Source organism: Gopherus evgoodei, chromosome 4, assembly GCF_007399415.2.
Source record: "Gopherus evgoodei ecotype Sinaloan lineage chromosome 4, rGopEvg1_v1.p, whole genome shotgun sequence".
Classification (NCBI taxonomy): Eukaryota; Metazoa; Chordata; order Testudines; family Testudinidae; genus Gopherus; species Gopherus evgoodei.
The window spans coordinates 96,824,626-96,843,147 of NC_044325.1; the positions used below are offsets into that span (position 1 = coordinate 96,824,626).

Genomic DNA, 18,522 nt, shown 5'->3' on the forward strand with positions numbered 1-18,522 from the left:
GGGGGGGGGGGAGAGGAAGGAGCAAGGGCACAGCAAGCTCAGGGGAGGGAGTGGGAAGGGGTGGAGTGGGGGAAGAGCCTGTAGCAGAGCCAGGGGTTGAGCAGTGAGCACCCCCTGGCACATGGAAAGTTGGCACTTGTGGCTCCAGCCCCAGAGTCAGTGCGTGTACAAGGAGCCACATATTAACTTCTGAAGAGCTGCAGGTGGCTCCGGAGCCACAGGTTGGCTGCCCCTGGTCTAGATACCAAGATCATCATATGTGAAGAGTGAGAGGCCTAACCTTTTATCTAATTTTTTAATATACTTATTTTTCCCCTTCAGAATTAGAACTATCACAAAGGAGAATAATTAACAAATTTCCACCTACATTTTATTTTGAAGATAAATGTGGGGCTTTGGTTTGTGTGAGCCCTTCTGGTTTTTTATATATGCATTTGAAAGGACATTATCAAGTAATTTAGGCCTCAAAAGTTACTTTCATTGTTATATAGGGTCGTAAAGATCTCCAAAATGAAACTTTTTTTTTTAAAAATCTATCACTGTCAATGAGAAATTAATACATAGGCTGTAGTTTTCAAAAGAGCCTAAGGCACCCAACTGCAACTGAAATTTAAAGGGAGCTGGATGTCTCATTTCCTTAGGGCCCTTTTGAAATTCTCACCTTTAAACTACAGCCATTGTTTATGCAGGACCTAAACAAATCCATTCTCCTGGCTGTACATCTTCACTTCACTGACAGCTGAGTGTAAATTAAAGGTATCTGGAGCCTGTATGTGCCAACATCTTGAGGTTTGCCCAAAATCTTCAAGGCTCTAGAGGGCAGATGAAAATTTCCACTCAAGTGCTACCAGCCTTGAACAAATTCCAAGATCCAGGTTAAGTAAAGTTTTGCACATGTGTAAATGTATGCAGGATTGGGCCCAATATTTTTAATAATCTAGAATCTGAAGTTTAATAGCTTTGTTTTTCACTTAATATTTATATAATTTAGTTTATTTCTAAAATAAACTTATGTATGTAATTAAAAATGCAACTTAAGGCTCTGCAGCTGCTTCTACTTCAGGGCAGAAGTTCTGTTGAATGCCATACTGACAATAATTCAACAACCTCGCTAGCCCTACCGAAAGCAAAGCTCAACTCTTCCCAGCTCAGGCAAAAGCCTGTGAAAGTAAGCAGAGCTTTCTTTGCAGCCCTGAAGGTTAATAAACTACACTTCTTTCACACCAAATAAAAAGACTTGGTAAGATACACTGAAAATATCAGTGAAATGTGATTGACCTATAGTTTTGGATGGATTGGTAAATACCTGGTGTCCCTTAAACAATAAAAAATGCTCTTCTATTTGTTTAACAGGTGTTCATCTAAAATCACTTGCAAGATATACTATGAGTTTGTTTTCATGTTGTTGTTGACCAGTTTGGAATTATGTGAGACCTTGATCTTTGTTTGCTGAGTCTGTGTCCTTTTATTATTTTGTTAATCTAAAATATTCTTACACAGTAAATAGGCCAACTTGATTATGCTTGTGCTTTGACAGGGTTATATATTCTCCTGTTAGAAATATAAAGTGAAGCTTTTATTGCTGTTGAAATTTTATTGCATTTGAAATATTACAGCTCTCTACTGGTGTTTTATAATGGCTTGTAATTTTATCTAGCTAAAAATATAATTAAACAGCATTTTGTTAAAATTATGAAAACATAAATAAAGAGCATTTTTTAAATCACGAAAAATAGTTAAGAAGCAGATATGCTATCCTTTTCATGGACAAAAACAGTATTTCCCTTTCTTGGTGATGATCCCAGTGCTACTTGCAAAATTGAAACTCATACAAGAGCCAATAGTTCAGCATTATATATTTTTAAAATACTGACAGAGGTGGGCCTATTGACTTCGGAGCAATTTTGAATTTATGCGAACTGCTTTGCCTTGCGGTAACATGTCAGCACTTTTTCCCCCAAATCCAACCTGAAGAAAAGTCCGTGGCTCTGGCTTAGGTGCTAAAAGTCCTTACATGGGCAGGGAACTGTTTCCCAGGCTGCCTGGTTTTGATTTTATTATAACTGTCCCGTTTTAAATTATGTTTCCCCTTATCCTTTTGCTGGGCCAATGGGAACAAGGGAGGCTACATCTGGCGCTGGGGACAGAGCAGGGGGCCAGGAGAGGCGGGGGCTCATTCCCGCAGGCGCAGGGGTGCAGACAAGGTTCCTACTGCGCCCCCGCTGCCTGTACTCCGCGTACGAGCCGGGACTGGAATGCGGGGCGCATACATTGAAGACGAAGCGGGGCCTTGATGAGCCAATAGGGTGGGCGCTGCTCAGCAAGGCCCCGCCCACTCGCTCGGCTGGATCCCCGCCGGGCCGGCGGTGGCGGGCGCACTCCGCTCGCGGCGCTCGGAGCATCTGCCATGGCCGGCGTGCGGGAGAAGGCGGCAGCTTTGAATCTCTGCGCTGTTTACAGCCCGGCTAACAAGCCCCCGGGTACGGGGATGGGTGGGAGGAGGGAAACACCGCGGGGGGAGCAGGCTGCCTGCCTGTCTGCCTGGCCGGGATTTCACCGGGCGCTGTCATGCCGGTCCCTTCTCCGCACGCACCCGCGTGGAAATCTGCTCAGAGCGGGGCCGGGTCTGCGCAGAGGGAACAGGAGAGCAGCGGGGGTGGGGAGATGGGTCCTTGAACCTGTGGCGGGCGGCTGTAGGCGCTGCCTGCTTGAGGCTCCCCACCCTCTGTCCCCTGCAGTTAGGTCCGAGCCCCTTTCCCCAGGCCTGCAAGGGTGGGGCTCACGCAGGTGTGTGTCTTCGGTGCCCCAGACCCATTCCCTAGGGCGGTGTCTTTGCCCTGTAGGGGGCAAATCTCCCTGTCCCCAAACCCAGATGCTAGGAGAGGAAGCGAAGCTACCAGCTTCCCTCTGCCCAGACCCTGGCATTTGTGAGGGAGCGGAGATGGGGGGGATCTAGTGTGGGTGTGAGCAAGTAACAGTCAACTCCATTCTGGGGGCAGCAACGGTGTTGTGTACTCGGACCCTAGCACAGCATATTGTGGCGTCACTGTTTTTGTCCTGGTATCTGAGATGTTCCTGACTCTAACAGCCTTGCTTCTTAGCTGCTCCTCCTTCCCCCCTCAACCAGAGTGCCCCAGAACATAAACTGACACCAGCAGGGTAGGATATGCACCTGGCTGACTACTTGTCCTATTGACGCTATTTCAGAGCTTGCCTGGAGTTTCCTGAGTCACAGACTCATGAAGAAAAGTGTTTCTGCATAGGAGGCTAAGCATCTCTGGGTTACATACCAACCTTCTAAAGCTGTATATTGAGACTCTCTAGTTTTGTCTCTAGTAACTGGTGTAGATTCAGAGGTACTTACAGACTGTAATCAAGTTATCCCTTAACCTGCTCTTTGTTAAGCTAAATTTGTTCAGCTGCTCAAGTCTGTCACTGTAAAACAGGTTTGCTAATCCTTTAATTGTTCTTGTGGCTCTTCTCTGAACCCTTTCCAATTTATCAAGACACTTCTTGAATTGTGGGCACCAGAAATGGACACAGTATTCCAGCAGCAGTGCCAAGTACAGAGGTAAAATAACCTCTCTACTCCTGTTCTAAGATTTCCTGGTTTATGTGTCCAATAATTGCATTAGCTCTTTTTGGCCATAGCATCACCTTGAGAGCTCCTGTTCAGCTGATTATCTACCACTGCCCCTAAATCTTTTTCAGTCACTGCTTCTCAGGATAGAGTCCTCCATCCCCTGTAAAAGGTGACCTACGTTACTTGATGGTTATGTTTTCATTTAGCCATATTAAAACACACACTGTTTGCTTGTGCCCAGTTTACCAAGCAATTCATATCCATCCGTGTCAGTGACCTGTCTTTATTATTTACCACTCCCCCAATTTTTGTGTCATCTGCAAACATTGTCAGTGCTGATTTGTGTTTTCTTGCAGAACGTTGATTAAAAATGTTAAATTGCATAGGGCCAAGAACCAGTCTCTGCAGCACCCTATTAGAAACACAGCCACTCAGTGATTCCCTGCTCACAATTATGTTTGAGTCAGCCGGCTTTTAGTCTGTTTAATGTGCACCATGTTAATTTTATATCATTCTACCTTTTTTAATTAAAATGTTGTGTGGTACCAAGTCAAACACCTTTACAGAAATCTAAGTATATTACATCAACACTATTATTTTTATCAACCAAACTTGTAATCTCATAAAAAAAAAAATCAAGTGAGTTTGATGGGATCTATTTTCCATAAGCCCATGTTATTGGTATTAAGTATAATGCCCTGTTTTAATTCTTTATTAACTGAGTCCTGTATCAGCTGCTCTGTTATCTTGCCCAGGATCAATGTCAGCCTGATCACCTAGGCCTATGATCACCAAGATCATCCTGTTTATGCTTTTTTAAATGTTGGCACAGCAGTAGATTTCCCCCCTCCCCCCCCAGTCTTCTGGGACTTTTCTGCAGTGTTCCAAGACTTCTTGAAATTCACATTAACATTAACCTAATTTGGTTACAAGGATTATGAATGTGTTGCCTCTCTGCCCCTATCTCCATAGTACCAGAGTGCCCCAGAACATAAACTGACACCAGCAGGTTTCTACTGAGCAGAGTTATTTTTTTCTAATGTCCGCTTTATTAGTGTTAACTTTGAGCTGAATGTTGAGTTTATCAGTCAATGAATATTGCTGCTACAAGGGTATGTGCTGCTGGATAGTCATGACTGACCCAGTGGACGTTGACAATACTTTCTTAACTCCTGAATTTTGATTCCATAAGTGAAACAGGGCCATATATTTAATAAAAGGGGAGATGTTATAACTGCTATATGATCCGTTTGGCTGCTTGTGGAAGTTAGTATGTGTAAATGCTACAGAAGTTTGGGGGGCATGTGTATACTAGAGAGGATGTGCTTCCTACCTGTATTGGTGGGATTTCTATCAGAAATCTGTATGAAAATTAACATAGCGATCATATCTTCCACTCCTCCTGCCACACTCACTGGGTAGTGTGTAGGAATAGGGAGTTAGTTAATTGTAGCACAACTCCTTTCTAAAAAAACAGACTAAAGAAATTGTCGTAGCATTGTTTTGCAGTGAGATAAATCTGTCCCATCCCCCTCCCGAGATGAAAACCTATAAACTGTTTCAGTTGATGGGCCTTTTGTGCAAAATGTTACAGCATCTAGATTTAACTCAGTTTACAGCTCAGGTAACTTCTTTTAAAGGCGGGGGGGGGGGGGACAAACACACACGTGCTGTTTCACTCCTCTTCCCACCAAAATTGGGAGTAAAAGAGTTAGTTGAAAATAACTTCTCCACTGTAGTCTCTTCTTAAAAAATTCTTTTTTTTTGCAAAAAGAAAAAAACATGACTAATATAATTAGAAAAGAGTAAGTGAATAGAAACATCTGAAAACAATTACTTGTCATAAGTAAGCCTGTCAGTTACTAGTGTGTAACTTGCAGCAACTTCAAAAGTGGCAAGCTAGTAATATTCTGAAGCTTTTCTTGGGGACTGACTGGCTAAGTCAATTAGTAATAGGAATATGGAGCTTTTGCCTCTAGATTATTGGTCTGAATCCAAGCCAGAGTTGTAATGACCGAAAGCTGTTCCAGCTGATAGGTGTTCAGTAGCATGTATGAGATAAGTTGATGACCTTGGACCATGCTTAGTGGACAAGTGTCCAGAAAACACCTGTCCCTGTTTGTTTTTTAAAAAACAAACAAACAAAGGGGAGGGGAGTGGCATCCTGTTGACAGCCATAGCAGAGAAGCCAGGGAGTTCCAGACATGCAACTGCTGGGATTATAGGGTCCATAGTTTTTAACTTGCTGGTGGTTTTAAATTCTGGAGAAGGTAAATATCTCTGTAAGTGGTCCTCTATATATGCCCCATGGTGGCTGTCAATGGTGTCTTGAACAATGTACTTTGAGAGTGGAAAATCACAGGATGCTTCCAGTTAAGGGGCAGCAGAACTTTAGCTGTGAATAAGTAACAGGGCATGCAAATATACACTGGTTTCATGCATAGGCTTTTTTTTTTCTTGGCTGAGTGATAGCTTACCCTGAAGAGAGTATATAATTCTGAAAAACTGCACAGCAAGCTATCAGCCTGTCACAGTAAATGCCGTTACTAATGCTTTCCCTGTCCTTCCTCCATTAGGTTTCAGCTTAGCACAAAAGCCTTTTGGAGCAACATATGTATGGAGCAGCATCATCAATGCACTTCAGACTCAAGTGGAAGTGAAAAAGCGGCGACAGAACCTGAAATGCTATAATAACTGTTTTATTGGCTCTGATGCAGTGGATGTCATCTTTGCTCACCTCCTCCAGAACAAATATTTTGGGGATGTAGATATTTCCCGTGCTAAAGTAGTGCGAGTGTGTCAAGCACTCATGGATTACAAAGTGTTTGAGGCAGTTTCAACTAGAGTCTTTGGAAAAGACAAACGGTCCGTGTTTGAAGATAGTAGCTGCAGCCTCTATAGATTGACAAATGTACCTAGCCCAGAAGACAGTCCGTTTGAAAAAGAATACGGGCATTGTACCCGTCAAAGGTTAGTACTCAGTGGTATGAGAAGATAAGATGCTTTGCAGTGGGGAAATAATGCTACTTTTTGTGGGTTGTGTATTTAGGCTTTCTTGAAAGGCATCCAGCTCATTCCTTCCATCCACAAAACCAGTAGAGCATGGGTGGCTGTAACCTGTCGGAACCACATCTTCAAATGGAAAATTTGTCTCCATATCAGTTCAGTCTTTGCCTTCTCTGTCCAAGCAGTCACAAGGACTGAAATCAAGGAGCTAGTTCTGGGGAGGAGGAGATGGGACGCTTATCCACTAAGAGGTGGATTGAGACCATCAGTCTCATCTAATGGAGGTATCTGATCACTAATCACATGGAATAACATTCAATCACTGCAATTCTGGTGTGGATTTAGACTAGTAATCCAGAGGTTGTCTCCTTACCAATTGACTGTGCCATGCAGTCCCCAAGAAAAACTGCAAAATTATTACTATCTTGCCACTTTTGGAAGTCCCTAGCTGTTAAAAGGACTTGTGTAAATTAGGTCCCAATTTCACCTTTTTAAACCCTTAAAATAACTACTTTACGTATACAGAGGTCTGTCTTCTGAGTAGCTGCAGCTGTAGGCCACACTTCTGCAAAGTTTGCACATAAAACCAGAAAGCAAGACTAATACGGGTAGTCTGGCTGTCCATAGCTAGATAAATGCAAAGAAAATTGCCATCTTAAAACACTATATGTATTCCTGTGTTGGTGAATGTTTGAAGAAATTTGATATGTAAATGTTACTGGGCCAAATTTGTCCATGGCATAATTGCACTGACTTTATTTTTGGGATGAATTTGGCCCATTATCTTTATACTTCTATAAAGCAGTCCTTTACTTCCTGTTCCTAACTGCTTAAAGCAGAAATGATTGACCAGCGGGTGTTGCTATGGTATTTCTCCCAGCATATGGCAGATAGCTGAGAAGAAGGAAAGATATTCAGATCCAGGAGGCTATGACTGGAATCAAGTAAAATATGGAAGTGGGTGGAGAGGGAGCAGGGACAGAAGAGCTAAGAGCCTACACGCATTTGTGTTCATGTTAAGTTTGTGTCACAGGCTGTGTCTGTACTGCCTTAGCAATGATGTGTTGCCAGTGAGTGGCTACCACTTAGTTTGTGAAGCAAAAAGATCTCCTAATCCCAACAAATCCTACACCGGGGTGTGTGTGCTGAGAATGGGATGTTCCAGACACCTGTCTTTCTCCCATTGTTTTTCAGAAGTCTTTTTGGAAGAAAACTCCCTGCTGCTTTAGGGGGACCTGCCAAGTCCAGACCTGAAATGGGAGGCAGGGGTGAACCAGTACATGCGCTCATGGCTCTTAGCTGGGTCCTTATAAGTGGCTGTGTCTATATGTGTTGCCTGTGGGTACAGGGAAGGCAGAAAAGCTTTCCAAACAGTGCACTGCTTTCATGCTCCCTGATATCTGTGCAGCCTAGGATGGAGAGTAGTGGCAGTGAGCTAGGGATATTGGTGACTTGCTTTCTTCTCTCCTCTCTACCATTCTGTGCAGCTTTGTCACTTGGTGCTGTTCTGTTTTACTCCATGAACAAGTAGTAAGGAAGTGAAATGGATCTCAGTTTCCCTTGTATTGTTCAAACTGGAGCAGAGCAATGGGAGCAAAGGGAATTTTAACAAGAAGCTCACAGAGGCACTTTTTTACTCTACTTTTGTCAGTCTTTAGGAGTTTTGTGTGCTCTCTCTCCCTGCCCTCCCCCCACCCCGTTGTTCTGCAGTAGCATTCATAAGACTTTTTTAAAAATAAAGCTCTTTATTAATTGGCACCAAGGGTAGTCACTGTTTCATGTGTATAGATTTGATTTTTAGTAAGTAAATGGGCCCTTATTTCTGAAGTCCTGATATTGGATCACCCTTTCTCTTTGTCTCAGACTTGAGAAAATGGCATTTAATCCTCCTCCAGTCAAATCAGAAAGCTTAGAAGATCTCTGGGAAAACTTGAGTCTAAAACCTGCTAACGCTCCCGAAGTAAACCTCTCTGCAAGTTTGTCTCGTCAAGGTAAGCCAAATAAGATGTCACAACTATTTGTGGGGCGAGGAGGAAGGTAATAATACTGGTACGGCAGACATACACCTTCCAGTCTTAAACTGGAGAAAAGATGTTAAACTAGACTCTCTTCAGTGTGTTTGTTATGAAACTCAAAGTTCAAAACACAAGGAGAACATTGTGCACTGAAGTTTTGTTTTAACTTAGATTCTAACAGAGATCTGTGATCTCCAGTTTAAACAATACATCAGTGTAGAAATTTCTGAGGGAGAACACGCCACTGTCATGGGCTGGCATAGATTCAGACTAGAGTCAGAAATCCTCCCTGTTTGTCAATTAACATCTTAAGCTATGGTCACACCTGACTTCATCATGGACATAGCTCATTGTTGGCTCGAACCCTCTTCCTAGCCCCCAAAATATGCATATGCTCTACCCCGTCTCCAACTTTCCCCTTTAATTGCTTTATATGAAAGGGCTTAAAATGGTGGCTGACAGTTCGTGTTTTCTCACTCAATTTAAACTGCTTGTAAAATTTAGATTATTGCATTATTGCTAGATATTTCCTCCTTTGGCTTGATTAAAATATACTTCCTAGAAATTACAGTAGACTGGTCTTTTAGTTTTCAGTTATGGAAGCCTTAAATGTGGTAGGGATCTACAGCTAAGAGTCATTGTTTGTTTGAGCTTCAGAATCTTCAACAAACCTTTCTTTCTTCAGAAGCCCCTATGAGTATGAATTACCTGACTTGATTCCTTATCTATGACAAAGATTGCTTGCACCTTAGAGTACAAAGAATGTAAAGCATTTCAGACTTACCCAAAGGTAATTCTCCTACTCTAACAGCTAACTAAACAAATCCTTTTCTCTTGCTGTGATAAAGTGCACTTAAAGTTGATAAGGAATCCACTCCTTGTTACTGGAATCCCCTGCTAAGAGAACACTGAAATCTGTTAGAGAAAAGAAAAATATTGTAACTTGTATAATCTTTCTTGACTCTTCACTTCACTAGCAGGATCTCACTGCTTGTCTTTATACGCTCCAACCCCTCCCAGTTATTAATGAAGTGTGGCAAGAACAAACAATTGCTCGTCTGCTGCAGCTTGTGGACCTTCCACTTCTTGACTCTTTACTTGAACATCAAGGGGTTAGGTCCAAGCTTCCCCAACCCAAGAAGGAGGCGGGATACATCATCACAAGCAACTACATAGACAGAGAAATTCTCAAGGCTTTCAGTGACTCTCAGTAAGTAGAAACTTATTTAACTGTGAGGGCAGGAAGTGTTTTTGGACCTGTCTCTTCCTAAGTCACATAGAAGCCTAGCACAATGGGCCTGTTTTTGATTCATCCATAGGCATGACAGTAAAAAACATAATAAAATCAGCCTCCCTTATTGCATGAAAGACAACAGGCATGGTATTTATCCATTAGAATTGACTGGGTTGAATAGTGATATAGTTTGCTAAGCTAACATCCAATTCAACAGAGACCATTACTGCTGAACCCTGGAAGGCCTCTGAAAACACTGATAGTTAAGTAAGGAACAAAAGTGCCCAAATGTCTTAAAATGAACTTTTAAAATGGCAGCAAAATACTACTAGTTTTTCATTTGACTTAGCAAAGTGGTGAGTTCTCCAGTAAGGGCTACCTTATTACATGGAGATGCCAACACCCAAAATAGGGTTTAACTTTCCAACACTTGTGCTGTGTGTTTGTTCACAAGCTACAAGTCAAGAAGCTATTGGGGAGAACTGGAGACCAGACCTGGGATCGTGTTTAATGATTTCTCCAGCACAGAGAAATCCGTCCATCAGCCACCTTCAGTTCTGGCCTATTTTTATTCTAAGTAAAGGGGTTTCTACAGGTGGTGAACTGACTTTCTTTTAGTCTATTATCTTTTTAGTGCGAGGTGGTAGGAACTCTGGTTTGATAGGAAACTTTTGAGTTGAGTCTATAGCAGTGGTCCCCAAACTGTGGGGTGTGCCCCACAAGGAGGGCATGGAGCAATGTTCAGGGAGTGCCTGGCGGGTCTTGGGCCAGCCCCCAGGAGGCTGGGAAGACTCCCTGGCTGGCTGGACCCCAGCTCAAGATCCCCTGCTGAGCCAACTGCACAGTAATGGAGGGGGATGTGTGTGTGTGTGTGTGTGTGTGTGTGTGTGTGTGTGTGTGTGGACAGATTCTATTACTGGTAAAGGGGGATGCAGTAAGAAAAGTTTGGGCACTATTGCTCTATGGGGAATTAGCAGAAGAGAATGAGTTATAACTGAGTATTCCAGATATGTCATTGGAATTACAGCAAATAATGGAAAATCAGCTGGAAAAGAATTAAGCGCACTTTTCCTTTTAATTTTAAAGTATTAACAGTGCAATCTTGTAATGTAGTTTATTTTTAACTAAGGGCTTGGTTGTAATTGTGTTACTGCTGTGTCAACTCCCCTGAGGTTCTAAGAGGTTAGCATTGTTCAGCATGGAATTAAACTAGTCCTACAACTGAAGTATGCAAACATAAAAAGCATACCTCCGCATGCCGTAAACCAACATCTTCTGCCTTAAAATTATTAAATGCAGTTTATAAGGGTTAGCACTTCTGACCTGAATAGGTGCTAGTAAATTCTTTGAGAGTGGGGAGAAATTAATTGGACAGAGAAAAGCACCTGATTAGAGGAGGTGACAGTAGACAGTGAGAACAGGTAACATAAAATGTTTTGTTTAACCATACTGCACAACAAAAAAAAGAACCTAAACTAAGTGTGGCTGTATAATTCCTTCTTTTGGATTCTGGAAACTCTTAATCAACCATGAGTGAACAGATTAAAAATCTCTTCAGTATACTGAAGATATTTCAAATACTTAATCATTAGTTTAAAAAAAGCTTAGCCTGAAATTGCATAGTCTGCTGTTAAAAATACAGATTGAAACCCTGTCCTTATCTCTTAAGGTCAGATCAAAGTTCAGGAATCTCTGATCAGGAATGGTAATTACACCACATGCACCTAATACATAGAATGCCACTTTGACTTTGCTTGAAATACTTATAATCTCATTTAGCTGGACAAACAGAATCCTAAAATCCAATTTTGAAAAGCAAATAATGAAGGAACAGACTTTTAAACCCTTAGCTTGATCCTAAACTCTCAGTCTAGGTTCTTAGGCTTTGCCCATTACTATGATATCTAAACATATTTTCATTTACTGGTTTGAACATTTACATGGATGTATTTGCAGAGTCCTTTGCCCTCTGGAGACTAAATTCAGCTGCCTGTCTGTTTCATGTCTGTATCTTCATAGAATTATTGGATAATGGTCTTTCTTTCTAGGACTGATGAATGGCTCTCTGCAGCAATAGATTGCTTGGAGTATCTTCCAGATCAAATGGTAGTGGATATAAGCAGAAATTTGCCTAGTCAACCTGATAAAGCAGACACATGGAAACTACTGCTGTTTGATACCATTGGTAGATATTACAGCCAAAAGAAGGAGCCACTGTTAAGCCATGCATCTGACATCCACACAGGAATTGCAGAGCTGTTGGGTAAGTGAAAAGAAATGAAGCTGAGATCCCAGGTTCATCTGGTGATTGGGCAGCAGGACTGGGTACTTAGCTGTCAGGCTTCAGGTTTGAGTGCTGTGCTTCAAAGCTATAAACTTTAGTCCTAAAAACTAAGACTATGTCTATATTACAACTAATGTTGGCAAAATTTGGTCGCTCGGGTGTGAATATTCCATCCTTCCTGAGCGACATAAGTTACACACTGACATAAGCATCCATGTGCACCGTGCTATGTTGGCGGGAGAGCTTCTCCTGCTGTCATAGCTTATGCTGCTTGTGGGGGTGGATTTTTTGTTTTTATGCTAATGGGAGAGCTCTCTCCTGTCAGCATAGAGCATCTTATGCAGTGGCATGGATGTACTTTAATAGCGGTGCAGCTGTGGCCTGAATTTTGATCAAGAGAACTCTAATTTAGGAGCCTCAGGGCCAGATTGTCTACAGCTTTACACCTGTAGAAAGTGGGTGTGAAACTCTAACATTTGGATGTGACCATACCTACTTTACACCAGTATAAATGACTAGTTTGTGAAGCAAAAAGATCTCCTTTACATCTTGCATAATGTTACCATATCTACTTCACTACAACTTCATTTTGGCGTATCTGTATTGGTCTGTTAGAATTTACTGGGTGTTCTTTTAAGCCTAGTTGGGTTTTCTTTAGGTAGATATGTGTATAGCTCGCTAGTGGCTCCTCCCTCCACTGTGGCTAATAGCTTTCATTTAAAAATACTTCAGAGGTGAATAGCCTAATATGATTCACTTTAAATATAGCTATTAGCTGGGATGGTCAGGGATGGTGTCCCTAGCCTCTGTTTGCCAGAAACTGAGAATAAGCTACAGGGATTGGGTCACTCGATGATTTTCTGTTCTGATCATTCCCTCTGGGGCATCTAGCATTGGCCACCGTTGGTAGACAGGATACTGGGCTAGCTGGACCTTTGGTCTGACCCAGAATGGCCATTCTTATGATTATCTCTGCCATCTCCTCCAGCTGCTTCCACCATCACTGCCTCAGTCTTTTCTAGGTTTAGCTTTAGTCAGCTCACTCTCATCCATGCCCCAAACTTGACTAGACTTTACCTAAAGTGCATCAACTGAATCAGATAAGATAGAGGCATACAGCGGGGAGTCATCAGCATACTGAAAACACAGAGCCCCATCTCTCCTTACTAATCTTCTGAAGTGTGCTCGCTATTCAGAGAGTTACTGGAGGAGATTATCTTTAGTCCTGTGTAAATTAACTTTTAAATATTAAGTTCAGTTGGTGCCAGTAAGAACTTAAAAAGTAATTCTCTTTGAAGACACTGCAAACTATTACATTGTGTATGTCTGGCACAACTGGAGGTCACGCCAATATCTTAGCTATTTTTGTAAAATTGCCAAAGTTGAGTTGTAAAGTCAATGCTATAATCTTATTTTGTGGAATGTAAATTGCTAATTGAAGTTGATAAAGTGAGATCTCTTAAATATGAGTGTAAAGAGTCTGTGTGTAAAGTTCTAAAATGGCAGGCCAAACAGTCCTGTCACCAGACTTGTCAAATCTGATGATTATGGTACAGGTGGAAAACACCTGGAATCAGAGTATCCAGGTGAGGAAGAAGGGGGGTAGGGAATTGCTAAAGGTTGTTTGAGCATAAATGTAGCCTGACAGTGGCAATGATCATGTGTCATTTAAGAATACTGAAGAACTTACAGCAAACTGGCCTCTGAAATCATTCAGTGCATAGAATTCTATAGAAACCGCCTGAAGTAACACAAACGCAAAAATGAAATTATTTCAGTTAGATGGTATGTTTAGTTTTGTGTTTATCTCTGTTAGTATTCATCCTATTGCCTTGCAGGTTCAAAGCTGGTATATAATTTAAATAGTTTTAAATCAACTGATAGAGAAGTATTTTTCATTATAAGCCTCAGATCTGTATAAATCTATTTGACTGTATAATCTAATGGAAAAAAATAGTTTGTTTGCATAGAGATAAATTACTCCTAAATTTTAATACAAGAATCAATTACCTTTCTAAAACAGCAGCAGAGTGAAAGGGAAACTTGCTGATTGCCCCGTGGATATGCTTAGGTCTGGTCTATGCTACAGAGTTAGGCTGACTTAAGGCAGCTTACATAGATGCTTAGAGAATTACGTCTACGCTGAACTGTAGCTGCCATTGATGTAACTCGTTGGGTACATCCAGACTACCCGCTGGATCGACAGGTAGCAATCAATCTATCGGGGATCGATCTATCGCATCTCATCTAGATGCGATGGATTGATCCCTGAACGCACTCCCGTTGACTCCGGAACTCCACCAGGGCGAGCGGCAGAAGTGGAGTCAATAGGGGAGCCATGGCCGTCGATCCCACGCTGTGAGGATGAGAGGTAAGTCGAAATAAGATATGTTGACTTCAGCTACGCTATTCCAGTAGCTGAAGTTGCATATCTTACATCGACACCCTTCTAACCCCCCCACCTCCCCCCAGTGTAGACCAGGCAGTTCACTATGCTGACTTAAATCCACCTCTGTGAGAGGCATAGCACTATGGTCAATGTAGTTAAATCAACGCAGTGTAAGTGTAGACACTGTGTTGCTTACATCAACTGCTGTTGCTTTTCAGAAGCCATTGCACAGTGCCCCACACTGACAGTTAAATCGGTACAAGTGCTCCTGGTGAGGACGCACACCGCTGACGCAAGAAGTGTAGTGTGGACATACAAAATTACCGTAATTACTGTGGTGGCTGTGTGTCAGTGTAACTTTGGTCAACTTAATTTGGTAGTGTAGACTTGCCCTTATTCTTTGCTTAGATACGTCTAGCTTAATGGATAACTTTATCTGTTTTTTGTTGGTTGATTTACTAAAAATTAATGTTTCTGGACTTTGATCTTTCAAAAAGGAAATATAATAGGAGCATGAACCTATTCAACTTTGTATTTTGTCCCAGTGAATGGAAAAACAGAACAGGCTTTAGAAGCAATTCAGCTCTACTTGAAGCTTTTGGATAGTCAAACTAGAGAGGAGTTTAGGAGGCTGTTGTACTTCATGGCTATTGCAGCACATCATTCTGAGTTCAAGTTGCAGAAAGAGGTAAATTTAACATCCAAGATTTCTAGCACTCTTATAACTTCCAACAGATTTGTAATATCTAGGGGGATTTATCTGTGTCGTCTTACTTTTTAATATAAAGTCTTTCAACATTAAATTATATGCTAAAATGAACAAGGTGATGCTTTTTTGTTAACCATACTTAGTAAATAAGAAAACTATAGTGCTATCCTCTGACTATTCTCTGTCGCTCTATCTTGTAGAGTGAAAACAGGATGGTTGTAAAAAGAACATTCTCTAAAGCTATTGTCAACAATAAAACTTTATCCAAAGGAAAAACTGACCTCCTAATTTTATTCTTGGTGGACCAGCAAAAAGACGTTTTAAAGGTAAGACTGAGAAAGCAGTCACCTTAGACATTTGAACTAAACTACATCTCAGAGCTACCTAAAACATTAACTATAGAAAATATTTGTATTTTCTACTCTCTCTTGTTCAAGATCCCAGCAACATTACATAAAATGGTTAGTGATAAGCTGATGGCTGTACAACAAGGACAAGATCCAAGTAAGGATATAGGTAAGTGTTTTAAAATTGCCTTTTAGATTATAGACAGTGTGTTTTAAAAGTCATTCTCTTTGTAATCTGGACAAATATATGTAATTTCACTAAAAATGCAGTCTGAGACTGCATCAAAGGATCCTTTTTAAAGCTAGGTGAAAGGTACAGAACCATCTTAAAGGCAGACATGCCTGTAAAATCTACAGGGTGGCTAACACTTGTCCTATTGTTTGTAAATTATCTGACTGTCTTTCACCTGTCTTTAGGCTACACCTTCTGCCAGAAACTTGATCAAAGTGAATATCACTACAGTGTACAGAAGACCACAAAAGCTGAGCTGTTATCTTTGCTCAAAACTATTGATGAAGACACAAAAATCTCTGCCAAGGAGAGAAAGAAACTGCTAGGTCAATTTCATAGTAGCAATCCAACTATTTTCATGCAATATTTTGGTGACAGAGTTACTAATATGTGTGTGTAATTTAAAATGTAATCTGTACAATAATTTTCAGAATGTTAATGTCTTTTAAAAAGATTTTGTATTCATCCACATAATAAAATTATTTTGAAGATGAATGGAATTTACAAATAATTAATCAAATTAAAAACTATAATCTTGGGCTTCAGTTGCTTTTATAAAGCAACATGTATTTATGGAACGGTTTGAGTGCTCGTCTTAAATTTTTGTTGCTATATTGCCAAAGCAAGTCTGTCTGATGGCAGAGAAATCTGAAACCAAGAATCCCAATTTGTGTATTATTTTTAATATTACTTTCTTCAAACATGGAAGTAAAGTCCTGTGACAATGGAAAGCAAGTCACTTAGCAAAAGTATTTGCTTCTGGCTGTCTGGGACTGGTTTTGGGGTTGGTTTGTTTTTTTGTTTTTCCTCCTCCAGCAATTTTTAGAATCTTGAATCTTAGCCTAATCTAACTGCCCTTGTAAGACATAGTTCAAGGTAACATATCTTTCCTTTTCTTTTTTAATCAATGCAGTACCATAGTATTCTAAAAAATTGTGTAAACTCTTGTTTGGTATTCCACAACCTGTATCAAACTGTTAATTGAACTGTCATCATGTTAAGATGACTCATGCCAATTTAAGCTTAATGGGGGAAATGACTTGATCATTAAGTGCCTGATACTGCTGTGTATACTCAACTGCACTGACTTTAATGGCTTTAGAGTTTCCTGTAGAAGAGATTATATTTAGTTGTACCTGGATATCAACTGATTTAACAGAAAAGCCAGCCTATAAGTGCTCCAGTGAATCTTGGTTACTGCAAAATAATGGTTAGTGGTGGGGTGCTCTTACTATGAACCATCTAGCTACAGTTAGTGATTTGGAACACAAACAAGGATTTTGAGAGGGTTTCATCAAGCTATTGGGGCAGTGCCAGTAAAAACCGCTTCCCTTCATTATGTATGTCCCTTGCTGTACAGTAACTGTAAATTGCTGTCTGTCTTCATTGGCATGGAACAATGTAACTGAGAAACCATCTACTACTTAATTTGGCAGAGTAAGGATGGTTAATTAGTGTGCCATAATGCAAATAGCCATTGCCATATAGGGCTGCTGAACTACAGAGGCAAAAAAACTAGATGGCTGCTCCTCCAGCTCCCAATGACTCTCTACTCCTTGGCTCCTAAACATGAATTGTCCTGAAGAAAGATCAGTAATAGCTGATGCTACTTAATGGGTCTGAAGTCAGTTGACTTCACAGGCACAGTGTTGATTCAGTGTAGCTAAAACAAGATAGGCTATTGCTATATTTTTCTTATTAGGTTACTTTTAACTACATTCAAGACTGAGAGACTGAACTGTGCCTAACAGCTGTGAATCTGAGAATTCATGACATACTATGTTTAAAATATAGCAGATCATTGAAATGGTCTTAGTACTGGCTCAAAATCAGAGTGAGTATTGTGAAATGGATCATTCAGCTGCCTAAATCCAAGCCTGTTTCTGATGATGTCCATAAAGTGCCTCATCCTGAAGGGAGGAGTATATATACACTTATTACAAAATGCACATTGCTGTTCTTACAGGAATACTAGCTAATGACCACATACAACACCTCTATGCAAATATTACATACTTTTTCTATAACATGACAGTTCCTCTCTCATCTCCATGAAGCCATAGAATTTCATATACCACAGAAGTCAAGATAAGTATTGTGCACAGGCAGTGATCCCCATTAATTCAATATATAATTTTCTGTGCAAGAAATGGCTGTTCAGCCCATGCTTATCTGTATTTTTGCTTCAATTTTGGTGGATTTTTTTTATGTGAATTGAGTACTGAAACCACCTTATTGCATGCTGGGAAAAACAAACTAGGTGTGAGGTAGTAGGATTCAAGACTCCCTATCCTTCCCTTCCCCTTCCTAGTCCCTCTTCCTCACACCTGTTTGAAGCAAAGAATAATTGTTTCCTCTCCTTTCTAGAAGGGTGACATAAAAAGCAAATGTTACCCATTTTGAAAAAAGCTTTGGTAGCAAGTGACAAGGCTTATTTTTGTCAATCAATATTAATATTGTTACACTTTTAATGTGCCAGTTTTAACCTGCTATTACTACCCTAGCTCTGTGGGGACTGTCTGTGTCCATTTGTACCAAATGTATTCTAAGAGCTTCCTCTCTTCAAGCTGCTTTAATAGTTGATGTAATAGGGCAAGAAATACCATGTGTGGTGCCTCTTATGGTGTAGACAGCTGTCAATCTGAGTGTCTCAACTAATTTTACAGCTGCCAACACACACGTAAGTGTATTTTCACATAAGGAACAGCTGATATTGAGTAATC

The 18,522-nt window shown here is 40.8% G+C and overlaps 1 protein-coding gene across 1 annotated transcript; it reads left to right on the forward strand.

Moving 5' to 3' along the window:
• The first annotated feature begins 2,366 nt into the window (after nucleotides 1-2,366).
• Nucleotides 2,367-16,260, forward strand: DEPDC7 (DEP domain containing 7). Its single transcript, XM_030560284.1, has 9 exons — nucleotides 2,367-2,480; nucleotides 6,160-6,553; nucleotides 8,453-8,580; nucleotides 9,625-9,814; nucleotides 11,887-12,101; nucleotides 15,057-15,199; nucleotides 15,421-15,546; nucleotides 15,658-15,736; nucleotides 15,985-16,260. The coding sequence occupies exons 1-9, from the start codon at nucleotides 2,408-2,410 to the stop codon at nucleotides 16,197-16,199; spliced, it is 1,563 nt and encodes a 520-aa protein (XP_030416144.1). The 5' UTR covers nucleotides 2,367-2,407; the 3' UTR covers nucleotides 16,200-16,260.
• Nucleotides 16,261-18,522: the final 2,262 nt, after the last annotated feature.

Excerpts from the sequence above, each read along its gene's own strand:
- DEPDC7 (XM_030560284.1), top strand. The coding sequence starts at position 2,408 with ATGGCCGGCGTGCGGGAGAAGGCGGCAGCTTTGAATCTCTGCGCTGTT. Across the intron at positions 8,581-9,624 it reads TGCAAGTTTGTCTCGTCAAG|TTATTAATGAAGTGTGGCAA; the intron begins GTAAGCCAAATA and ends AACCCCTCCCAG. Across the intron at positions 12,102-15,056 it reads AGGAATTGCAGAGCTGTTGG|TGAATGGAAAAACAGAACAG; the intron begins GTAAGTGAAAAG and ends ATTTTGTCCCAG.